The 26,082-nt window shown below is 45.4% G+C and overlaps 1 protein-coding gene and 1 long non-coding RNA gene across 4 annotated transcripts in view; one reads left to right on the top strand and one right to left on the bottom strand.

Moving 5' to 3' along the window:
- The window catches only part of LOC119951947, a 35,334-nt gene that overhangs the window by 187 nt on the left and 9,065 nt on the right, over positions 1–26,082 (top strand). The window contains exons 2-3 of the long non-coding RNA XR_005457722.1: positions 1,274–1,324; positions 17,995–18,257. This is a non-coding gene — a long non-coding RNA (uncharacterized LOC119951947). The remainder of the gene's footprint in view (positions 1–1,273; positions 1,325–17,994; positions 18,258–26,082) is intronic.
- Positions 234–26,082, bottom strand: part of il1rapl2 (interleukin 1 receptor accessory protein-like 2) — a 1,090,987-nt gene continuing 1,065,138 nt past the window's right edge. For all 3 annotated transcript variants that reach the window (XM_038775345.1, XM_038775344.1, XM_038775346.1), the window contains exons 10-11: positions 24,524–24,694; positions 234–1,297 (exon numbers count right to left, since the gene is read on the bottom strand). In XM_038775345.1, coding sequence (XP_038631273.1) covers positions 591–1,297; positions 24,524–24,694 — 878 coding nt within the window. In that variant the 3' untranslated portion in view covers positions 234–590. The remainder of the gene's footprint in view (positions 1,298–24,523; positions 24,695–26,082) is intronic.

Below are 26,082 nucleotides of genomic sequence, written 5' to 3'. Positions count from 1 at the left end.
GGGGGGGGGGGGGGGGGGGGGGGGCACAGTAACAGGACGAGGCCCTGAGACCTCCCGAGCCTGTTGTGCCATTAAATTAGATCATGGCTGATCTGTATTTTAACTCGATCTACCCACCTTGGTTTTACAATCTTTGCCATTTAAAGAAATCAATCTCAATCCAGAAATTTACAATTGATACCACCCCCCCCTTACCACCCCCCCCCCCCCCACCCACCCACCTCACTGCCCAAGGCTCAACAGCTTTAAAGAAGAGAATTCCAGAATTTGACTAATAGATATGTAGGCCTCCTTCTAACGTCAAAGACATGGCAGCATACTCAACAGTAAATATTTGATTCAGATTTTACACATTTGGGCAGAAAAAGGTCAAAGCCATTCTATAACATGGGTTGAAAGTCTCCTTAAAGTTTGGACTAAAATATACAAGCTCACAGGTAGAATGTCTAAAAGACGATGTCACTCTAGAATGTTGCAACAAAGCAGGACTCTCGGTGGCGTGTGAGTTTAGTTTTTTTTTTGCAAGCGTTCACATAGTTTGAATGGAAAGGCAGAAAGAGGGGGGGGGTATTTATCCTTCTGCCCAACCCCTACCAGATATCACTTGTGATGCCAATCTCTCGTGAAGACATTGGCAGACGTTCATTGTTCATGGCACAGTCCCGGAGGGAGGGGTCTCTGGTGATAATGATCTGTGGTGCCTGCCCATTGATGAGAGCCATTGGAATATTGCAGTATGTGTGTTGATTGCTTATCGAGGTAATGGGCACTGACGCGGGTGGAAGTTCATACTCATAAGTTCGACAGTAGTGCCTCATTTGCATATGACCCGCTTTGTGAAAGTTTGGCGGGAGCTCCGCCTGGGTCGACGCGAGCGTGGAAGAGTTTGCTGCCATGGAGACCGTCGAGACAGTCTGCAGTTCCCCAAAAATACCCTGTTCACCAGCATCCAGAACCTGGCCTCGGGCAATCGGCTCCTTTTTCTTGATTGGCATCTCGTACTGGACCTTCTTCCAAAACTTGGAGTTGAGTTTGTTACATTTTGGTCCACACCACTTGATGACAGACAGAAGTTTTATGGTGTCTTTTAAGGCTTCAATTTCATGATAGTTCATTATCCCTTCCACGTCGGGGCACTCAATCAAAATAACTCTGATTTCTCCGGTCACAAGCATGTTGTGCAGTCTACTCTCCAGCTGAAAAATGCTCCACCCCCGCCTTATGACATAGTCTGGTGTCAGCACAATAATTAATCTCCGGCTTTGATCCACAGATCTCGTCAAATCTTCAATGTAAGCTGTGGATTGAGAAAGAGAAGAAACAGGTGATTTGGAGAGAACTAAACAAAAAACAAAGGCCGCACATCATTTTGACCCTAAAGTACACGGTCCTGACCTTTGTGGGGATCTGGAACTCTGTCTGAAAAATGCTTGAAATGCCGTAACCCACAGGGCTCTGGATTAAGAGCTGAGAAGTGAGCTGAGGTTGGATAACTATTGGCTGCCACAGAAATGATGGACCAAATACCCTCCTTTTGTGCCATTAATTTCCATGAGCAGAATTTCACGATGAGGCACGTTTCTCCCCTCCCCCTTGCAAGAACCGTCTGACGGCTGGCAGGTATGAAAAATCCCACCCCACAGCGATATCACTCTTCTGGTGGTTAAGAAGATGGAGAGTGGGCCTTCTGCGTTTCAGTAGGAGGAAGTCCCGATCTCGAGTGCTGCCAGACTGTGATATTGAGAGGGGAGGGGATTTCCTGATGGTAACGCTGGGTGGCATGGCGGCACAGTGGTTAGCACATCTGCCTCACAGTGCCAGAGACTCGGGTTCAATTCCTGCCTTGGGTGACTGTGCGGAGTTTGCACATCCTTCCCGTGTCTGCGTGGGTTTCCTCCGGGTGCTCAGGTTTCCTCCCACAGTCCAAAGCTGTTCAGGTTAGGTGGATTGGCCAAGCTAATTTGTTCCTTAGCATGAGCTTGTAGGAATAGGGCAGGGGATTGGGCCTAGGTAGAGTGGTTTTGCAAAGGGTCGGTGCAAACTCGATGGACCAAATGGCCTCTTTCTGCACTGTAGGGATTCTATGGTTCTAGGGAGTGGGAGATGATAAGATTTTCTCCTGTTAGTGATGGTTATTGCCAAAGTAACTCCTGCTGCAAAATCCTGGGAGATGGAGTTAAATTTAGGAGAATGTGAGGTTATCCATTTTGCTCTTATGAAAGAAAGATCAGAATCATTTCCAAACGGTGAGATGCTGGAAATTAGGAGCAGAGAGACGTAGCAGAGAAATCAGTGAAAGTTACTGGGCAGGTGCAAAAATGAATGTATCAGGCTGGTGGGATGTTGGGCTTATTTAAAGATGGTTACAGTAAGAAGTCTTACAACACCAGGTTAACGTCCAACAGGTTTGTTTCAAACACTAGCTTTCGGAGCACTGCTCCTTGCTCGGGTGAATGAGGAAGGAGCAGTGCTCCGGAAGCTAGTGTTTGAAACAAACCTGTTGGACTTTAACCTGGTGTTGTAAGACTTCTTACTGTGCTCACCCCAGTCCAACGCCGGCATCTCCACATTAAAGATGGTTGGAAGCTAATTTATTTACAGCTGTACACAGCTCAGGTTAGACCCCATCTGGAATGTTGCATTCGGTTCTAGGTATCACACTTCATGAAGGATGTATTGGCCTCAGAAAGGAAACAGTGCAAATTCCTGGTTGAAATATTTCAAATGTTCCAAGTACTTGATATGGTGAAGAGAGATAAATTATTTTCTTGGAGGAAGGATGGGGAGGTGGCAAACACGAGGGGTCCAGAACAAGGGAGGATTAAATAAGAGCTAGACCATTTAGGTGTGATACTGGGATGCATGTTCTCACACAACTGGTAGTGACAAACTGGAACTCAATCACTCAAAACACTTGAGGCTGGAGGGTCAGTTGTACTTTTCAAAACGGAAGTTGATAGATTTTTATTAGGCACAGGTATTACGATATATGAAACCAAGGCAGGTAAACATAGAAACATAGGAGCAGGAGTAGGCCATTCGGCCCTTCGAGCCAGCACTGCCATTCATTTTGATCATGGTTGATCATCCAACTCAATAGCCTAGTCTTGCTTTCCCCCCCCCATATCCTTTATTCTCAAGCCCCAAAAGCTGTATCTAACTCCTTAGATAACCAGGGGCTGGTTTAGCTCACTGTGCTAAATCGCTGGCTTTTAAAGCAGGCCAGCAGCACGGTTCGATTCCTGTACCAGCCTCCCCGGACAGGCGCCGGAATGTGGCGACTAGGGGCTTTTCACAGTAACTTCATTGAAGCCGACTCGTGACAATAAGCGATTTTCATTTTTCATTTCATTATTGAAAACATACATTGTTTTGGCCTCAACTGCTTTCTGTAGTAAGGAGCTCCACAGGCTCATCACTATCTGGGTGAAGAAATTTCTCCTCATCTCAGTCCCAAATGGTCTACCCCATATCTTCAGACCGTGACCCCTGGTTTGGTGCTGGACTGCCCTGCCAAGAGGAATATCCTTCCTGCATCTTTCCTGTCTATTCCTCTTCAAATTTTATAGGTTTCCATGAGATCCTCCTTCATTCTTCTAAACTCTAGTGAATATAATACAACTGACTCAATCTCTCCCCATTACTCAGTCATATAACCCCAGGAATCAGTCTAGTAAACCTTCTCTGCAATCCCTCTAGAGCAAGAACATCCTTCCCCAGATAAAGAGACCTGGTTTCCTCCCAAAGTCCAAAGATGTGCAAGTTAGGTGGATTAGTCATGGTAAATTGCCCTGTAGTGTCCAAAGGTTAGATGGGGCTGCTGGGTTACGGGGATAGGATGAAGGTGTGGGCTTAGGTAGGGTGCTCTTTCAGGGGCTGGTGTCGATTCGATGGGTTGAATGGCCTCCTTCTGCACAGGAAATTCTACAAAAATTCTAAAACTGCACACAATATTCCAGTTGTGGATAGCTAGGGTCCCTGTGCTGACCCCTGCGGTACCCCACCATTCACTGCCTGCTGCGTGGAAAAATAACTGTTTATTCCAACACTTTGTTTCCTGTCTGCCAACCAGTTTTCTACCATCTTAATCCTACCCCAACCCCATGCACTTTAATTTTACACACTAATCTCTTGTGGGACTTTGTCGAAAGCCTAATTTCCAAATAAACCACATTCTCTGGCTCCCTTTCGTCAACTCTATTAGTTACATCCTCGAAAATCTCCAGTACATTTGTCAGGCACGATTGTCCTTTCATAAATGCATGCTGACTCTGTCTGATTCTACCATTGTTTTTTAAGTGCGCGGATAATAAATCTTTTAGAATGGACTCCAGCATTTTCCCCACTACCGATGTAAGGGTTAACTGGTCTATAATTTCCTGTTTTCCCTCTACCGCCCTTTTAAATAGTGGGGTTACATTAGCTACCCTCCAATCCATAGGAACTGTTCCGGAGTATATAGAATCTTGGAAGATGACCACCAATGCATCCATTACTTCCAGAGCGACTTCCTTAAATACTCTGGGATGTAGATTATCAGGTCCTGGGGGTTATTCGAGCTTCAGTCCCATCAATTTCCCCGAAACCATTTACTTACAAATACTAATCTCTTTCAGTTCCTTCCTCTCACTAAACCCTGTGTTCGCCAACATTTCTGGTACCTTATTTCTGTCTTGCATTGTGAAGACAGAACCAAAATATTTATTTAGTTGGTCAGCCATTTCTTTGTTCTCAAGTCTGTGCTCATGTCTCAGAACGAGGTTTTGAACCCACAGTCTGCTGACCCAAAGGCAAGAACACTACCGAGTCAGTCATTGTATTCATTTATAAGGTATAAATAGCTTTTAAAATAATCTTTAAGATGTTGAAAATTGAGACTATACAGAATGTCAGGGCTGCTTCATGTCTCTATTACATGGAGGAAGGTTAGACAGACAGATATATGGGCAGTTGTTGAACCATTAGCAAAGAAAGCACGACAGTTTAGCTTCTTAAGGCAGAACCATCCGTCAACCTTAATCTGCAAAAGTAAAACACAAGCACGAACTAACTAGATGAAAACTTTCATCATTTCTCGGATAATGAATCAGACAGCCTCGCAGCAGTGGGCACTAAAAAAAAAATCACCGGCTGAAATATAGATCACACAGATATTAATTATTACAAAAAGAAAGTTAAGAGTACAAAAAAAAGTCAAGGTTTCAGATTGCCACTGTTAATAATTCTGATGGAGTAGGATTCAAGCCATTTTAATCACCAATATCCATGGTTGCTATGTTCCTGAGTCGAGATGTTGTTCATTCTTTATTTATAAATGTGCAACAAAAAAAGCTTCTAGTACATTGAAATGCTGTGCTGTGAAATCCTGCAACTCCGCACTGGGCTTATTCAGTGTTAGTTCCATTGCTGATTGAGCGATGGCTTTTGATTTGATTTTGGTTTGATTTGATTTATTGTCACATGTACCAAAGTACAGTGAAAAGTATTTTACTGCGGCCGACATAGTAGACAAAAGAATAATCAAAAGAGAACATTAACAAATGGTACATCGACAAACAGTGATTGGTGACAGTGCGGAACAAGCGGCCAAACAAAGCAAATACACGAGCAAGAGCAGCATAGGGCGTCGTGAATAGTGTTCTTACAGGGAACAGATCAGTCTGAGGAGGAGTCGTTGAGGAGTCTTGTAGCTGTGGGGAAGAAACTGTTCCTATATCTGGGTGTGTGGGCCTTTAAGACATTCTGCACCAGTAATGCCATTCAAAAGGTAGGGCAGCACAGTAGCATTGTGGATAGCACAATTGCTTCACAGCTCCAGGGTCCCAGGTTTGATTCCGGCTTGGGTCACTGTCTGTGTGGAGTCTGCACATCCTCCCCGTGTGTGCGTGGGTTTCCTCCGGGTGTTCCGGTTTCCTCCCACAGTCCAAAGATGTGCAGGTTAGGTGGATTGGCCATGATAAATTGCCCTTAGTGTCCAAAATTGCCCTTAGTGTTGGGTGGTGTTACTGGGTTATGGGGATAGGGTGGAGGTGTTCACCTTGGGTAGGGTGCTCTTTCCAAGAGCCGGTGCAGGCTCGATGGGCCGAGTGGCCTCCTTCTGCACTCTAAATTCTATGATAGTCTATAATAAAATCACTATTAATGCATGCATTTCTGGTGTCTTCTACTAATCTGTATGCTTCTTTTAAAGAAGCTCCTATCTTTAACTAGCCACTTAATCAGTCTGTAGAAAGGTTAACCTGAAAAATAGCTTTGCAGTGAAAAATTGATGCAGATGTGGAAACAAAAAGGACAGCTCAGTTCTGGCCCTTTATCTTATAGAATGAGAGGACGTTGGTTCCCATTCATAATCTCTCATATTGTAAGAGTTTGATTGCATTCAACTGCCTTGTGTGGTATTATCATAACTATCAGCACTGCAAGGGTTAATGAAGTGTCGAGAGTAGCCACTAGAGGGTGCTACAGTTCCAACTCTATAAGGCAGTGATGCTAAGCCTTGTGGGAGATTCTGGGAGACTGTGCAGGAGTTAGTGAGAGAGAGTCAGAAACACAGATAGTGTAAGTGAGAGCAGGTCATAGTTTAAACCAGTAGTGAGATTAGCTGTAGATGAGTGTAGTTTATGAATTAACTGTGTATTCTTTCGCCTGACGTGTCGAATCGAAGTTGGTAGTGTTAACAAATTTATAGCTTTGTTTAAGTGAAGGCTATTTTGTGGTCTTTGTGAACAGTACGTCAACCATCCAGAAATAAGCAACACAAAGAGCACTACACCTTGGAGGAAGTGTATTGTGGAGGAAACTCCAAAATGAGGTGGCAAGAAACACTGAGGGCAAAATTCCCATTTGGGGAGATGGTAGTGTAGTGGCAGCAATCCAAAGGCATGGGAGACATGGCTTCAAATCTCACCAATTTAATTAATAAAATGTGGAATTAAAAAGCTAGTCTCAGTAATGATGACTAATAACAACTATCATCAATCGTTGTAAAGACACATTGGGTTCACTCATGTCCTTTAGGGAAGGAAATCTGCCATCCTTACCTGGTCTGCCCTCTTGTGTGACTCTTAACCCACATCAACATGGTTGACTTTTAGCTGCCCTCTGAAATGGCCGAACGAGTCACTCAACTCAAGGACAATTAGGGATGGACAACAAATGCTGGCCTTGCCAGCAACGCCCACATCCCATGAAAAAATAAGGAAAGAAATACTCATGATGACTTTCAGGCATGACCTCATAGTTTCGTTGGCAGTATTGACCTGGGAGCAGGTCACTTACTCTGCCTTTTATTCAAGAATGCTGTTGAGAGGGACAGATTTATTTATTTATTACACAGAGAGTCTAAGGCCAGATTTCCCCATCCTGACATTCACTAAAAGAGGCAGAAATGTCCTGCATGTGGAAGTCCTGCTCCCATTCCTGTCACTGGTAATGGTCAGCAGTGTTGTAAATAGGGAGTGGGTTGTGATTCTGCATGCAGCTCTCCCGACCTTGGCAGCTACATTGCAGGAGTGGGCATCTGAGACCTACTGCAATTTTGATGGAGTCAGGCCAGTTTTTGAAGGTGACACGGTCATGAATGGAGGATCTCTAATCTGGAGTCAAGGGGTATGTTCAAAAGATGTTGTCAACTCCACATGGCATAACGATTAGTGAAGTATATATTTTTGCATATTTAAGTATAAATATGCATTGTCCTTAAAAGGTAAGTGACCATTATACATACAAACATTGTGAAAGTAGAAAAGGAAAAAGTGCTTGCCTGGAGTGAATAATACTGATATTCAGATTTTACTGTGTCAATTGTCCCCTGTGATTTAATCTTTTCATTGATCAACAACTTGACTTTGGTACTCCTTCTATAAAGCATGAATAAATGGCTGAGCACTTTCAATGGCATCAAAGGCTCTGAAAGTTTCATTGATACAGTTGTGCAGTAGAATCTCATTATGCATGCTTGACTGAGCTCCAAATTCCACTAATGGATTCAGCTCAGCAGGGGTTGTTGATACAGCTGTCAAGGGAACTGAGAGTTTGTTTATCTTGACAATTGTGTAAAGAAATAGGATAATGTTTTTTTTAAGTGGATTTTGAATGACTTTTATTTATCATGACAGTTTTATGAGCATCTCAAATACTTCTGAATGTTATTGTCAGGCTCAGGAATTCTGTCATAGTGGACACTGAGTGGGAAAGGGGCTAACGGGGCATGAGTGATGTGGAGGAGGTAATGGGGCTTGGGAGGGGTAAGGTGTGGGTGAGGGGGGGGTAGGTTGTTGAGGATCAGAGGGCTTTACACGTTGAGCAAACTGGGTTACTGTGCCAGCAAAGGGAGGTGGGTCTTCTAACATGCCCACCTCAGCAATCGCCCGCTGCGGCTTCAGCCTCTGCCCTGGTCGGGAAGTGGTGGCTCAGACTCCAGGCCACCCAACTCCATGGGTGGTCATGGCCATTCAGGGGGCAGGATTGCAATGTCGGAAAATGGCGGAACTCCCGATTCCCACTTCAAAAGTGGAAAGCCTGACCCTCGGCGTTAGTGTTTGGAGTTCATTCTCCAAGTTGTTGACTGGTCCTGCTTAGGTTGCTTTTTCTTGCGTAAATCTTCATCCATCCGCTCAAGACTCATGTCTTCAATTTACTGCTCAGCTGAGCCAGAAGTGGGTGTCGGGTGAAAGAGATTACAAATGTATTCAGAGGCTTTCATTCTTTGATTTTATTACTTCATAAATGAATGTATAAAAGTGAACACACAGGGTAAAAGCAGATGGAATAGAATTTGGTTCAAGGATTAGACAGGGTGGAAATAAATAATGAGCACAATCTTTTGCCCTCATCCATGAGGGGTTTGGTGGGGGGTATTTAATCAGGGCGAGGGTGGCGGGTGAGGACATCATCGGCTTGCTGTCTCCACCCTGCTTACGTCTTGGGCAGGAAGGCACTTAGATGGCCTATGCCAGGTTTTGGATGCTGTTGGGGGGGATGACCTACCGGGGGAAGGCCCCAGCGGCCAGGTCTCTGGCACTGAGTCTGGCTCTGGGGCTCAGAAGGGAAGGGGGGAGCATAGAAAAGCAATAGTAATAGGAGATTCAATGGTTAGGGGAATAGATAGGAGATTCTGTGGTCGCGAGCGAGACTCCCGAAAGGTATGTTGCCTCCCGGGTGCCAGGGCCAGGGATGTCTCTGATCGTGTCTTCAGGATCCTGAAGGGGGAGGGTGAGCAGCCAGAAGTCGTGGTGCACATTGGTACCAACGATGTAGGTAGGAAAAAGGGTGTGGAGGTAATAAACAAGTTTAGGGAGTTAGGCTGGAAGTTAAGGGCCAGGACAGACAGAGTTGTCATCTCTGGTTTGTTGCCGGTGCCACGTGATAGCGAGGCTAGGAATAGGGAGAGAGTGCAGTTGAACACGTGGCTGCAGGAATGGTGTAGGAGGGAGGGCTTCAGGTATTTGGATAATTGGAGCGCATTCTGGGGAAGGTGGGACCTGTACAAGCAGGACGGGTTGCATCTGAACCAGAGGGGCACCAATATCCTGGGGGGGAGGTTTTCTAGTACTCTTCGGGAGGGTTTAAACTAATTTGGCAGGGGAATGGGAACCGGATCTGTAGTCCAGCAACTAAGGTAGACGATAGTCAGGACGCCAAAGCACGTAGTGATGCAGTGGGGAAGGTAACAATGACAAAGGAGAGTACTTGCAGGAAAGGAGATGGGTTGAAGTGTGTATACTTTAATGCAAGAAGCATCAGGAATAAGGTGGGTGAACTTAATGCATGGATCGGTACTTGGGACTACGATGTGGTGGCCATCACGGAAACTTGGATAGAAGAGGGGCAGAAATGGTTGTTGGAGGTCCCTGGTTATAGATGTTTCAACAAGATTAGGGAGGATGGTAAAAGAGGTGGGGGGGTGGCATTGTTAATTAGAGATAGTATAACAGCTGCAGAAAGGCAGTTCGAGGGGGATCTGCCTACTGAGGTAATATGGGTTGAAGTTAGAAATAGGAAAGGAGCAGTCACCTTGTTGGGAGTGTTCTATAGGCCCCCCAATAGCAGCAGAGATGTGGAGGAACAGATTGGGAAACAGATTCTGGAAAGGTGCAGAAGTCACAGGGTAGTAGTCATGGGCGACTTCAACTTCCCAAACATTGAGTGGAAACTCTTTAGATCAAATAGTTTGGATGGGGTAGTGTTTGTGCAGTGTGTCCAGGAAGCTTTTCTAACACAGTATGTAGATTGTCCGACCAGAGGGGAGGCCATATTGGATTTAGTACTTGGTAATGAACCAGGGCAGGTGATAGATTTGTTAGTGGGGGAGCATTTTGGAGGTAGTGACCACAATTCTCTGACTTTCACTTTAGTAATGGAGAGGGATAGGTGCGAGCAACAGGGCAAGGTTTATAATTGGGGGAAGGGTAAATACAATGCTGTCAGACAAGAATTGAAGTGCAGAAGTTGGGAACATAGGCTGTCAGGGAAGGACACAAGTGAAATGTGGAACTTGTTCAAGGATCAGGTACTGCGTGTCTTTGATATGTATGTCCCTGTCAGGCAGGGAAGAGATGGTCGAGTGAGGGAACCATGGTTGACAAGAGAGGTTGAATGTCTTGTTAAGAGGAAGAAGGAGACTTATGTAAGGCTGAAGAAACAAGGTTCAGACAGTGCGCTGGAGGGATACAAGATAGCCAGGAGGGAACTGAAGAAAGGGATTAGGAGAGCTAAGAGAGGGCATGAAAAATCTTTGGCGGGTAGGATCAAGGAAAACCCCAAGGCCTTTTACACATACGTGAGAAATATGAGAATGACTAGAGTGAGAGTAGGTCCGATTAAGGACAGTAGCGGGAGATTGTGTATTGAGTCTGAAGAGATAGGAGAGGCCTTGAACAAGTATTTTTCTTCAGTATTTACAAATGAGAGGGGCCATATTGTTGGAGAGGACAGCGTGAAGCAGACTGATAAGCTTGAGGAGATACTTGTCAGGAAGGAAGATGTGTTGCGCGTTTTGAAAAACTTGAGGATAGACAAGTCCCCCGGGCCTGACGGGATATATCCAAGGATTCTCTGGGAAGCAAGAAATGAAATTGCAGAGCCGTTGGCAATGATCTTTTCGTCCTCGCTGTCAACAGGGGTGGTACCAGAGGATTGGAGAGTGGCGAATGTCGTGCCCCTGTTCAAAAAAGGGAATAGGGATAACCCTGGGAATTACAGGCCAGTTAGTCTTACTTCGGTGGTAGGCAAAGTAATGGAAAGGGTACTGAGGGATAGGATTTCTGAGCATCTGGAAAGGCATTGCTTGATTAGGGATAGTCAGCACGGATTTGTGAGGGGTAGGTCTTGCCTTACAAGTCTTATTGAATTCTTTGAGGAGGTGACCAAGCATGTGGATGAAGGTAAAGCAGTGGATGTAGTGTACATGGATTTTAGTAAGGCATTTGATAAGGTTCCCCATGGTAGGCTTATGCAGAAAGTAAGGAGGCATGGGATAGTGGGAAATTTGGCCAGTTGGATAACAAACTGGCTAACCGATAGAAGACAGAGAGTTGTGGTGGATGGCAAATATTCAGCCTGGAGCCCAGTTATCAGTGGCGTACCGCAGGGATCAGTTCTGGGTCCTCTGCTGTTTGTGATTTTCATTAACGACTTGGATGAGGGAGTTGAAGGGTGGGTCAGTAAATTTGCAGATGATACGAAGATTGGTGGAGTTGTGGATAGTGAGGAGGGCTGTTGTCGGCTTCAAAGAGACATAGATAGAATGCAGAGCTGGGCTGAGAAGTGGCAGATGGAGTTTAACCCTGACAAGTGTGAGGTTGTCCATTTTGGAAGGACAAATCTGAATGCGGAATACAGGGTTAATGGTAGGGTTCTTGGCAATGTGGAGGAGCAGAGAGATCTTGGGGTCTATGTTCATTGTTCTTTGAAAGTTGCCACTCAAGTGGATAGAGCTGTGAAGAAGGCCTATGGTGTGCTAGCGTTCATTAGCAGAGGGATTGAATTTAAGAGCCGTGAGGTGATGATGCAGCTGTACAAAACCTTGGTCAGGCCACATTTGGAGTACTGTGTGCAGTTCTGGTCACCTCATTTTAGGAAGGATGTGGAAGCTTTGGAAAAGGTGCAAAGGAGATTTACCAGGATGTTGCCTGGAATGGAGAGTAGGTCATACGAGGAAAGATTGAGGGTGTTAGGCCTTTTCTCATTAGAACGGAGAAGGATGAGGGGCGACTTGATAGAGGTTTATAAGATGATCAGGGGAATAGATAGAGTAGACAGTCAGAGACTTTTTCCCCGGGTGGAACACACCATTACAAGGGGACATAAATTTAAGATAAATGGTGGAAGATATAGAGGGGATGTCAGAGGTAGGTTCTTTACCCAGAGAGTAGTGGGGGCATGGAATGCACTGCCTGTGGTAGTAGTTGAGTCGGAAAATTTATGGACCTTCAAGCGGCTATTGGATAGGTACTTGGATTAGGGTAGAATAAGGGAGTGTAGGTTAACTTCTTAAGGGCAGCACGGTAGCATTGTGGATAGCACAATTGCTTCACAGCTCCAGGGTCCCAAGTTCGATTTCGACTTGGGTCACTGTCTGTGTGGAGTCTGCACATCCTCCCCGTGACTGCGTGGGTTTCCTCCGGGTACTCCGGTTTCCTCCCACAGTCCAAAGATGTGCAGGTTGGGTGGATTGGCCATGACAAATTGTCCAAAATTCTATGATTAACCTAGGACAAAAGTTCGGCGCAACATCGTGGGCCGAAGGGCCTGTTCTGTGCTGTATTTCTCTATCTATCTATCTATCTTCCACCAAGTGTGGCCCTTCAGTGGACAATTAATGACACTACAGGGCTTCATACTGCTGCATAGCTATTAACTTAGCAGTGGGTTGGGGCATGCTAGTCAGGCAGAATGACAAGCGATCCCTGGCTGTTTACTGGTAGGTTCCCAGTCGATTCCCTCGTTCTAAGGCTCTCAGTGCTTGATTGAGGGTCCAGCATGGGGGAGTGATGGCCTGCTGATAGTTCCTCCTCTGCTGCTGCTGCCGATCTTCCTCCCACGCTGCCCCAAGACCCGACAACCTCATGTCCACCATCATTCCTGGGTGCCTGGGTTCCTCCAAGGCTTTGGGTGAGTGTACTACAAACAGCAGCCACCACCTCCCTGGTGGCGCTGCTGAGTACGGAAGAGCTGCTGATCTGTGATTGGCCAACAGCCCTCGGCGGATGAGGCTTCCGTGCCTAGGGTCCTTGTTCCCAGGGGAAGACCCACCGCTAGCCTGTCAAATGCCTGAGTGACACAAAATGCAGTGGGTCTTCCTCAAAAGGGGCAAAACCAGGGTCTCACCAGTTGGTGGCCAAGACACTCCTCACCTCCACAAGATTCTACCCAATGTTTTTTGTTATACCACGACTGGAAATGAGTGCTTATTGTTTCGACAGTCATGGGAATAGCGCACAAGTATTAACAGCTGCCAAAATGAAGCAATATTATATTATATGCAATTTCCGAGAACCAGACTATTAACAAGATCGGAGTAAATTAAGGCAGCTAATTAAATGAGTGCTGTAACAATTGTAAAAGTTTAGGGAGAAGCGACGTATGTTTAACAAAATGAAAATAAGCTTGCACTGATGGAAGGATAATCCACAATGGGATCGTCAGACTAAACACTTCAATTGATGTCAGCTGCTCGACTGATTTTGATCGATTAAAAATCTCACCATTTCCTTTGAATGAGCCTTTGAAGGCAAATTAATTCAACATTACCTTAAATCCTTGAGAATTGGGAAAAGTTGATAAGAACAGATCCAGACGGTTCATGCAAAAGCATTTTATTTTCCCAACACAGTTTGTGTGGTACATTGATTCCTCTCCCTCCCTGCCTCAGCAACGATGATCATTATTGGTTATCATCCAGCAACCTGTGCTGAAGGTGCAGCAGGGTGAATGTCCAGAAAGGAAAAGTTGATATGGAAGCTTCACCTGCTAAAATTAGGTGCTGACACTCGGGGCTGGATTATATACTCCTGAATTTATAATAATAACATTGTATTAATAATAACAATCTTTATTAGTGTCACAAATAGGCTTACATTAACACTGCAATGAAGTAACTGTGAAAGTCCCCTAGTCGCCACATTCTGGTGCCTGTTTGGGTACACAGAGGGAGAATTCAGAATATCCAATTCACCTAATAAGCATGTCTTTCGGGACTTGTGGGAGGAAACCGGAGCAGCTGGAGAAAACCCACACAGACACGGGGAGAACGTGCAAACTCCACACAGATAGTGACCCAAGCCGAGAATCGAACCTGGGTCCCTGGAGCTGTGAAGCAAGAGTGCAAGCCACTGTGTCACAGAGGTAATTGGTGCAGTAAAGGTTACAAAACTTAGCTAGTATGTGACTGCTGCAGCTATGCTTTAAAATAATCCTGGCTTAAAGATTTTGGGAGCCGGGGATGCAAGTAAGGCATCGTAAAAAGCTTGGGCCAAAGCAGTTTTGTTTGGATTAAGGGGGGGTTCCCTGTGGAGTTAATTATATTTCAGCTTGGCAAGATGATGCAGTTACTGAGTGGAGCTTTTGTATCAGGCGTTTGGCAGAGCAGCAAATCAGTTGAGTTTTAAATGGAGCTGTGAGCAGAAGTCAAGCAATCTGCTCTCCTTGCAGATCAGTGAAAGATATGTCCGTAAACATGTTTGCACTTTCTTTCCAAGAAGTTCAGAATTGCCTGGTTAGAAGGTGAGCTAAACAAGCTGAGAAGCATGTTCTGGAGGAATGCCACCAGAGTTTCTGCGTGTTTCTGACAGGAGTCAGGTCTTTTCTTTCAGGCAGTGTCAAAAGCTCACATTTCTCAGAGGAACAGCAAGGCATTTCTGTAAAACAGGTATTCCTCAGAGCTACTTTCACAGTGGTTGATAGCCGATATTTTTTTCTAGTTGTTTGAGTGGGAATAGTGACAGCAGTTAAAGGTTACTGTATTCACTGTATCAGTTAGCATGGTTTAGGGGGTAATTGTACGCTATTTTCTGGTGTGATGTTAAAAATATTTAAATACTGTGTTAGTAATAAAGTTTGTTGTAATACACCATAAATTTATTTCTTCTTGAAATCACTCCTGGAGTGAAGTATCCTTTCCTCACAGTCTTAAAAAAATTAAAATAAAATATTGGGGTTTCTGTCCAGTCTCCTAGCCACTATTGGAGTCTGGTCTGGGATTGTTAAAAAAACTGGGGAAATCTTTACCGGGATATTAAAGTATAATCCCTTGTTTGGCTTGGGATTATTGAATTTAAGGACAGTGAATGTGTGTGGAATGGTTGCTTTCATACAGGTTTTGAAGTTTAAACAGGGAGCGAATGGAGATGGTTCTTTGAGTTGAATAGATTTTCCTGGGTGTGGAAAAGATCAGTCGGGCTGGCTTACAAAGGGTGACTAAAAGCAAAACTTATGAGTTTGGCGAAAAAGCTGCCGTTAACCTTATCTGAAGGGGTGAGGAAGATGGAGATCAGACAAGCAATACCTCAGCATTTAAATTTGCCAGAGACACAGCCTAAATCATTGGAAGTAGCTAGAATTCAATTAAAAACAAAACAGTTCTCAATGGAAATGAGGAAGCTTGATGTAGAAATGGAAAGATTAGCAAACGAAGAAAGGGATAAGGAAAAAGAGAAATTGGTAACAGCAGAAGCAAAGGCAAAGGAGGGAGAATTTGAACTTCGGAAACTGGAACTGCGAAGGGAACATCAACGGAAAATGTTGAAGTTAATGGCAGTAGCTGCAGAAGGTCTAGAGGAAGGAGAAATATGTCCTAGTCAAAAGCTTAGCAGGAATGTGCTTAAATATATTCCAGCACTGCCAAGATGAGAAACATGTGGAAGCCTTTTTTTAAATATCATTTGAAGAAAGTGGCTAAACTATTGAACTGACCAAAGACCATGTGGGTAGCTTTGGTTCAAAGTTGGTAGGTAGAGTTAGTGATGTGTTTGCATCACTATCACAGGAGATATGTAGGGATTATGATGAGGTGGGGAAAACCATGTTGAGTGCATAGAAACCAGAGCCAGAAACCTACAGCAGGAATTAAGAAATCTAAGGAAAGAACCAGGCCAGACAAATATAGAATTTGAAAGAATTTAACAAAGGAATTTTGATAGGAGGATAAGAACAATAAAAATAAACCAAACGTATGATACTCTTAGGGAAGCGGTTATTTTGAAAGAATTTAAAGATGTACTTTCCGCAGTAGCGAGAACTCAATTGGAAGAACAAAACATTAAAAATGCGAGATTGACAGCCGAAATGGCAGATGATTTTGAATTGGTTCACAAAGCAGAGTCTGGCTTTCGACATCCATTTCATGATGTAATGGGTGGAAATTTGGGAAATGAGAAATTCACAGGTAGTCAAGGCAAAGGAGGTCTAGCTTGGTGATGTTAAGGGAAGTGTGCCTCAGATTAAAAAGGAAACTTATGATAGTGGAAGAGAGATAAGGAAGCCTAAATGTTTTCATTGTAATCAATGTAAAGTCTCAGTGTTTGTAACTCAAGAAAAGTACAGGGAAGACAGACTTGTTAAAACAAGATAAGACAGGGAGAGAAAAAACATTGTTTCAGTGGAAGAGGTGGCACGTTTGAAGGTGGAAGGAGGTATGTGGAATGCAACTCGCCACCTACCCACCCACTCCTGTCCCCCACTGCATTTATACCAGTGGTAGTGGTGGCATTGGGTGGCCTGCCCATCCAATGGCCAATTGAAGATCTTACGTGGGCAACTAATTCTCACTTAAGGGCCTCAACCCGCCACTGCCAGGATTGAACCAGCAGCAGGAGGGATAGTGCCAAGCCCGGCAGCTTCCCCTGCGCAGGCTGGTTGTGCGAGAGATGCTCCCTCCTTAATGGGTCCCCAGGGTCCATTGGAACTTTTGCTGCCATGCATATTTCCCCAAAACACGGCACCAACTGTGTTAATTAAATGAGTGCAAAGTAATACATGCAAGCTTCAGCCTCTCTGAGCTATGGTATGTATTTTTTCTGGCCCTCGTACACTTGCTGTTTGTGGCATCTTGCTACGTGGAAACTGGCTGTCACATTGGCCGACAGAACTACAGCGACTACACTTCAAAAGTTGTGATGTGGAGATGCTGGCGTTGGAGTGGGGTGAGCACAGTAAGAAGTCTTACAACACCAGGTTAAAGTTCAACATGTTTGATTTGAATCACTAGCTTTCAGAGCACTGCTCCTTTCTCAGTGAGGAAGGAGCAGTGCTCCAAAAGCTAGTGTTTGAAACAAACATGTTGGATTTTAACCTGGTGTTGTCAGACTTCTTACTGTCTTCAAAAGTTGCTCATTGCTTGTTAAATGCTCCAGGGTATCTCATGGTGATAAGAAACTAGCCAAAGTTCTTTCCTTCCTTCATTCCTTCTAATAATTTCAGTACCAATAAATCATTAAAGAACATTTTTCCACTTACCGTCTGACAAGCTCGAGGAAACAGATCCCACAGTGGCATTCAAAAGAGAATTGGATAAGTGCTTGAAAGATGAAAGAACTGCATGAATATGGCGAAGAAGTGTAGTGGGTTGGTCCTTGAAAGAGCCGGCACAGAATTAGACATAGAATTTACAGTGCAGAAGGAGGCCATTCGGCCCATCGAGTCTGCACCGGCTCTTTGAAAGAGCACCCTACCCAAGCCCACACCTCTATCCCCATAACCCTGTAACCCCACCCAACATTAAGGGCAATTTTGAACACTAAGGACAATTTAGCATAGCCAATCCACCTAACCTGCACATCTTTGGACTGTGGGAGGAAACCGGAGCACCCGAAGGAAACCCACGCACACACGGGGAGAACTTGATGAGATAAATGGTTTTCTTCTGGTCTGTACTCGTCTGAGATTTTATAACTACACTAAGTACGATATTAAGCTGAGCCGTAAACAGTAAAAACCTTGCTCGAGTCCCTTCAGTCCTACTGATAATGGAGCCATGGATTTTATATTTTTCAACAGGGTGGGTAGCATTTCTTCAAGGCCTGGATTTTTGGAAGCCAGAAGCTTGGCCACCCCATCGGAACACATCCTTGCGGGATTCAGATACCCCACGCCAATTTACGTCCTGATGAGTATTGATTGGCATAAGGCGGGACGTCCGCCCTCGTTTAGATGGTAGTTCTGCCTCGGAGACTCCAGTCACTCCAGGAACAGCGCTGCAGTGGTCAGAAGAGGCACTGGAGGGAACTGCCTGAAACAAAGTCCAGGGACCCTGAGGACAGGTAAATAGCAGGGGTCATAGAGCGGGGAGGTTAAGGAACATCTGGAGGGTCACAAAGGGCATGATCGGGGTTCTGGGGGATAGGCTGGAGAAGAGGAGTGGGGTCCCCATTTCTAAATGGGGAAAGGCATTTCGGTAAACTGAAGCACAAAAGTTTTTAGGAGCTCTTGTTCAGGATTCTCTTAAGGTTAACATGCATGTTCAATTGGCACTTAAGAAGGCAGCCCAAAGCATTCGACCTCCTAGCCAATACAGTACTGACTTCACTTCTACAAAGCCATTGAAATTGACTGTGTGAAAATCACTTCAAAGGTTTCCACCACTTTAAAGGGATTCTTTTTTACCTTAATCTCACACGCCGTTAAACTTTACATACTGACAGACTTTTTAAAGGGTTTAAGGGAGCAGGTGTGATCACATGCACTTTATTATGAGATTTTATTTCTTACATATTGACTCACTGTTTAAAAGGTTTAGGGGTGTAGGTATGGATACTTTCACTTTATTATGAGTGATGTGTATTTATGAGATAATGAGTGACTGTCTAAATGGTATAAAGGTCCAAATGAACACATTGGGCTGGATTCTCTGAACTCCTCGCCGGGGAGCGGCGTCAATCCTGCCCCTGCCGGCCGCCGAATTCTCCGGCACCGGAGATTCAGGAGGGGCGGGAATCGTGCCGCGCTGGATGGCGCCCCCCCCGGCGATTCTCCGGCCCGCGATGGGCCGAAGTCTCGCTGCTGTAATGCCTGTCGCGCCGGCGTGAATCAAACCACCTCCCTTACCGGCGGGACTGGCGGCACGGGCGGGCTCTGGGGTCCTGGGGTGGCGCAGGGCCATCTGGCCCCAGGGGGTACCACCCATCCGTGGGCGGGCCTGTGCCGTGGGGGCACTCTTTTCCTTCTGCGTCAGTCATAGCCTCCATGATGGCTGACGTGGAAGTGACCCCCCTCCCCAGCGCATGCGCGGGGATGAGTTCAGCAGCCGCTGACGCTTCCGGCGCATTTCTGCCGGCTGGCGAAGTCCCTTCGGCTCCAGCTGGCGTGGTGCCAAAGGCCTTCCACACCAGCCGGTGGGACGGGAACCACACCGGCGTCGGCCTAGCCCCTCAAGATGAGGGCTTGGCCCCTAAATGAGCGGAGAAATCCGCACCTTTGGGGAGGCCCGATGCCGGAGTGGTTCACTCCATCCCGCCAGGGCCCCCACCCCGCCGTTTAGGGGAGAATCCAGCCCATTTTCACTTTATTATGGGAAACCTTTAACTTTTACCGACTGATCTTTTCAATGGGTTTTAAAGCTGTGGATGGGGAGAGCGGCCAAAGGAGGCCAACACAAGGAAGGCACCTGTCCTGAGCCCCACCAGCCGAGCACATACCCTCCTGACATACCCTCCTGACATAGGAAGGACCGGCACTGGCACCCTGTTGGCAATTATTGTGAGAACGCTTACCACCCTGCTACCCATCAGATTGCAAGCTGCCAGTTCCGCACTCTTAAATACTTGCAGTAATTCACGCCAGCAGGACTCTCGGCTGGGGGGGGGGATTGCCGAAAATCCCATCTGGCTTGTGAATGATACGGCCTGCCAATGGAAAGCAATATTGTTCGAATGAACTATTTGCATGGTCACGATGGGTCACGACGGGAAGCCCACTAAGGCCGACGCAGTGGGCACAACGAATCGCAACTGGTTTGCTGCCCAGCGCAAATCCAAATTTTGCCACAATCAGGAATTCTCTGTCCGATTGGAATTCTCAGGGCTGGATTCTCCACACCCTGACGCCGAAATAGCGTTGGATTCTCCGCCCCATTCGGCGATGGGGCGGAGAATCCAGTTTCACCCATGAAATCGCAGGTTCTGGCTGCTCCCCCGAAAAGCGGCGTACTCGGAGAGCATGCCATGCCAAGTATCCACCACCGGAGGCCATTGCCAGAGGCCTGCTCTGCTATTCGTCGCCCCTGACCGTCCAATTTCCCGACGGCGTATTTCTAATGTGGTCCTGCCATTTGGAAAACTCACCTGGCGGCTGCGGACTCAGTTCCTGGCCGCCAAAGTCGGGGATGGGACGATCGGAGTTCAGGGGCCCTCATTTCGGACTGGGTTATTTTGTGTGTGGGTGGTCTGGGTCGGGCGAGTGGCCGATTGAGGGCACTATTTCCGTGGTCCAGGTCCGCGGTGTGAGTCCACCGTGGAGCATGGCGCGGCCGCTGGAGGCCGCCGTCGTGCACATGCACGGCCTCTAACCCGGAAGTGCGGGGGGGGGGGGCTATATCGGCGGCTGGAGCTGCGAGCTCCACAACAGCTGCCTGCTAGTCCCCTGCAAGGCTGTGAATCTGTGGCCTTTTGACGGCAGTTTTCCTGGCGTTAAAGACCACAGTTTTCACGACACGTGGGGACATAGTCCCAAAAACAGAGAATCCAGCCCCTGATCTTAGTGCTGGAGAAGAGAGAATCCTGCCCATTGTCTCAGTAATGGTGATCTTGGCAGCTATCATTGATTGTGATTAGAATACATCACTATATATTCTGGCCTAGATTTAATACCAGATCCAGAGCAACATGATTGAATCTTACCTACACTCTTAAATGGCTGAGCAAACCATTCAGTTTAAGGATAGTTAGCGATGGACAACAAATGCTGACCTTGCCAACGATGCCCATCTCCCAGTAAAGAATTAAAAAGCCACAATAAGTAGGTAGAAGTAGAACAGCTATACAGTCACATACATAACACAGTTATGTGGTAAATTATCAGTCTCCTCAGGTAGCGAATCTGCCACTTTAACAGCTCAAAGGAGAAGAAGAGGAGGACTTTGCAATAGATGAAAGTCAACTGTCTTGTTGAATGCACTAGGACCTTGTCCATAAGAAATTTGAGATGAATGCTTTGACAATGGAGGAGAGAATATGTTAACTGACGACGGCAGTCGAAGATGAGATGGTGCTCTCATGTGACAGTGAAGTAACTTCCAGCTGGGTCAATACGCAGGGCAAGGTAAGAAAGACAATGAAAATGTCTGGTTAAATGCCATACACAGATGCTGATGGATCATTTGTTCTTTGTGTCACATCTACAGTCATTCATGGAAATACATAGAACACGGCAGCAGGCCATTTAGCCCTAGCAGTCCACCTTGGTGTTCACCTTCCACAACAGTGACTAGACTAATCAAATTCCCCAGCCTATTTCTATATCCCTTCATCCACCTATCCAATTTAATCTCGAATGTTGACCTAGTTTTCTGTCACTAACACTAGAAGGAAAATCCACAGCCTTCATTTTCTGTGTGAAAACATTTCTCTTGCTGTCTGTTCTAAGGCTTTTATCACTCAATCTTTTAGCCAAGACTTATCAGCTGTTGGAGTCTGATTCTATCCATAGAAACATAAAAAAAGGAGTAGGCCATTCAGATCTTCGAGGCTGCTCCGCCATTCAATATGATGGTTGATCCTCCATCTCAAGCCATACTCCTGGCTTTTCCCATGCCCCTCGACACTTTTAGGGTCCAGAAATCTATCCTTCTTGAATGCATTAGGTGCCTTGACCGCCACAGCCTTCTGTGGTAGAGAATTCCACAGGTTCTCCACCTCAATTTTCTTCTCACCTCAGTCCTAAATGGCCTGCCCCGTATCTTGAGACTGTGACCCCTTGTAATAGGCCTGCCAGCCTGAGGAAACAACACTCCTTCATCTAGTTTACCCTGTCCTGTCAGAATATTACATGTTTCAATGAGATCCCCTCTCATTCTTCCAAATTCCAGGAAGTGCAGGCCCAGTCCACCCGATCTCTCCTCGTATGAAAGTCCTGCCGTGCCCAGAATACGTCTGGTGAACCTACGCTGCAGGCCCTCCATGGAAAGTGTATCCTTACTTTTCCAAATTTTTGGCAGGCCCATCACTCACACCTGCTATGCCCTAAGTGTAATCAGATTGATATTCATGGAGCCACAAAATAAAATGTAAAGATGCCATTTATCTACCACTTTTCACAACCATCTGAGCACTTTACAGCCAATAAAGTACTTTTGCAGGGTCATAATGGAGGAAATGTGGCAGCCAATTTGCACAGAACAAGCTCCCACAAACAGCAATATGATAATGATTGGGTAACCTGTTTGTCTAACATTAACTGAGGAAGAAGTATTGACCAGGACTCATTACTCCCCGATAAAAGTAAGAGTGACGATTAAACAAAACAGTTTTTTGTTTAAGATTTATAGTATGCATACCAACATGCCAACATACATACCAACAGAGCCAGTGCAGACTCGATGGGTCGAATGGCCTCCTTCTGCACTGTAAATTCTATGATTCTATGTACACTTTGCACAAACCCTCCACCCCCTCTCCACCCCATTCACTCCTTAAGGTTTGGTGGGGTTTCTGGGTTACGGGGATTACATATAATTTACAGTGCAGAAGGAGGCCATTTGGCCCATCGAGTCTGCACCGGCTCCTGGAAAGAGCACCCCACTCAAGGTTAACACCTCCACCCTATCCCCATAACCCAGCAACCCCACCCAACACTAAGGGCAATTTTGGACACACTAAGGGCAATTTATCATGGCCAATCCACCTAACCTGCACATCTTTGGACTGTGGGAGGAAACCGGAGCACCCGGAGGAAACCCACGCACACACGGGGAGGATGTGCAGGCTCCACACAGACAGATAGGGTGGAGGTACGGGCTTAAGTAGGGTGCTCTTTTCAAGGGCCAGTGCAGACTCGAAGGGCCGAATGGTCTCCTTCCACACTGTAAATTATTTGAAATAATTCTGCAACCCGATGACTGCTTTTTAAAAAATCTTTCCATGTAATTGAAACACATCTTGATAGAACACTCCAATGGTGGGACAAGGTGCTGTTCCCATTGATGATATCCTTCACTGTTTATTTACAAGAAGGTGGATTGGGTTGGTGAAATGCCAAACCAAAGCCAAGTATTGCTGGCTTCTTGCTTTGTATCTCCTTGATGATCCGTGATGCCTCAAAATAGGTGAAACATTCTTCTGGGATGTCTTGCATGTCCAGATCTGGATTGATGAGCAGCTTGTTTCCGATCGGGATCAGGGGGTTATTTTATACCTCTTCTGGGGTTGAACTGTGCTGATCAAACTTTCACACTTGGTATATTACGATTTTGTAATATATATATTACTCGTTTTTGTCTAGCCGAGTTGTTGAAATATAGACTTAATCTTCCAGGTGATGACAAAATAATTTAATGAGTAATATGAAATGAAATGAAATGAAAAATGAAATGAAATGAAATAAACTAGTGAGTTCTTTTTATTTCAATACTGAACTAGTAAACAAACAAATAACTATAGATTAAACTATTAAAAAAGATAATACTAAGATCTGTTAACTTCTTCTCTCTAGCTGTTTCCCTTCTGTACTCACCACACTCCTAACACACTCTACACACACTCTCCTCCTGGAAAGAGCGGGGAAACCTTTTTATAGGTCTTGGTAGTGTGGCCATCTAGTGATTATTTGCCTGTACTTGCTTAACATTACTTGATCATGCTTTACTACATACAGAGATCACTACAACACCTATCGGGTTTGTTAAGCCTCTTGGCAAGGGGCGATCCAGGGCAGGGTCCTAAACATCATGAACAACTTGCCTCGCTAGTGGCGGTAAAGATCTAGATACTTGGCATGAGGCATATTCCCGTCCATTCTTCTGAAATGCTGGACTTTAACCTGAAGATGTAGCAAAATATTTCAGGCAGCCGTCGTCCCACTCTGGAAGTTAAATGACTATTTATTCAATTTGAATAGTACTGCTAACTAGAATAGCAAAGTTGCATTACCTATCAGTTTCTGTTTTCCCAGCCTCTACCTTGCTGGAATATTCCATTTAGTCAGTGGTGGGAAGGGGCAGAAGGATTGTACCATGATATTAAGAACAGGGTTAGCAGATGGATAGGAACACCACCACCTGAAAGTTCCCCTCCAGGCCACACACCATCCTGACTTGGAAATATATCGCCGCTCCTTCACTGTCGTTATGTTAAAATCCAAAACCTCCCTCCCTAACAGCACTGTAGGTGTACCTACACTACATGGACTGCAGTGGATCAAGAAGATGGCTTCTCATGGGCAATTAGGGATGGGCAATAAATGTTGGCCTAGCCAGTGACGCCCATATCATGTGAAAGAACATTGTTTAAAAATTCCGATGGTATGATGCAGCCAGGAGAGTTCCCCTCATTGTAACACAAACGCACAAAGGTATCAATAAGCAATATTTACTTACTTCCACTTGGCATGAGATCCCTGTCAGGAATAAAAAGTTTGTAGCCATAGTGCTTCTCTAGGACCTCTGGCAATATTTCCAAAGCGAATTGTTCCTCATCCCTATTTTCCTGGGTGAGTGAGTCAGGGTCGATTTTGGTATAGGACAGATATGCATCGTATTCTTTATTATCTGGAGAGATTAAAATAAAACTAGCATTAAAATAAGCTCATAATCCACCCATGCAGTCTTTCAAAATTAAATGTGGAAGACGTAACAGAAATAATTTAACTGTGATAGACCGAAACACATGACTGGTGTTAAATAAAATGGTGTCATTGTTGCAGATGAACAACAGCCTATGGTGGATGTCAACCTTATCCAAATTGGGTCACTTGACGGCATCAGGTCAACACAGTGCTCTGCTTTGTTTGGACTTGATTCAGCACAAATTTCTTTTAGATTGCTTGAGTTTGTGCATTTTCAGCTCCTCCAAGGCTTCGACACAGCAAGTAAAAGGAAACCATGCTAAAGTCAATCTAGCTTCTGGTCACATAGGGTCAGATTGTGACATGTACACCGCCATCTAATTATCTGTGGCTCAGCATTAGAGAAATCATTTGCTTCAGTAATTATAAAATCACAGAGTTTCACGGGGACCATTCAGTCCATTGTGTCTATGCTGGGTTCACACCCACAGAGGAGCTACCTATTTGTGTCATATTCCTCTGCTCTGTAGTTTGGTCCTATTTCCTGGATATGTTATCCACGGGTCCACTAGTCCCCTCAAATATTCCCAATTCCCTCGAGTGCTCACAGTTCTCCACCCCTTTCTCATTGTTCCCAGGCTCCAGACCCTGCACTGCTCCAGAGGATCTGGGGGTTTGGGGGGGGGGGGGGGGGGGGGGGGGGAGACAGTCCCATCCAGCTCGGCAGGGAGGGCCTATGAGGCCTAACTGAAGTGCTGGGATCCCAATTTTAAGATTACCGTCCCTAATATTTTATCTGAAATACCAAAATGTGTTCAGGTGTTGCATATTTGTCCTTAATGTTCCTCTGCTAATATCCCAACCAATAAATTTCAGGTGTCAAATGGCTTGAAAGGGAGAGGTTAAATACTGATTGGGTTCAAATGAGTGAAAGGAAGGCTTACGGGTGATTCCATTTTTCTTTCGCAAGAGGTTTTTAAGGGTGATCTGAGGGACCTCAGGTAATAATTCATTTAAAATGGAATGAATATGTGAAAAGTTGCTCTCTTTTTGCATTCCTTTATCTAGTTTTTTTATACTCCTATCAAATCTATAAATTGAGAGGCATAGATAAGGTAGTAGTCAACATCTTTTCCCAAAGGTAGAGGAGTCTAGAACTAGAGGGCATAGGTTTAAGGTGAGAGGGGAGAAATACAAAAGAGACCAGAGGGGAAATGTTTTCACACAGAGGGTGGTGAGCATCTGGAACGGACTGCCAGAGGCAGTGGTAGACGTGGGTATAATTTTTTCCATTTGAAAAAACACTGAGACAGTTACAGGGGCAGGGTAGGTATCGAGGGATATGGGCCAAATGCGGGCAAGTGGGACCAG

This window comes from Scyliorhinus canicula, chromosome 17, assembly GCF_902713615.1.
Source record: "Scyliorhinus canicula chromosome 17, sScyCan1.1, whole genome shotgun sequence".
In the NCBI taxonomy this organism is placed as follows: domain Eukaryota; kingdom Metazoa; phylum Chordata; class Chondrichthyes; order Carcharhiniformes; family Scyliorhinidae; genus Scyliorhinus; species Scyliorhinus canicula.
This window is presented reverse-complemented; position numbering and strand designations above follow the sequence as displayed.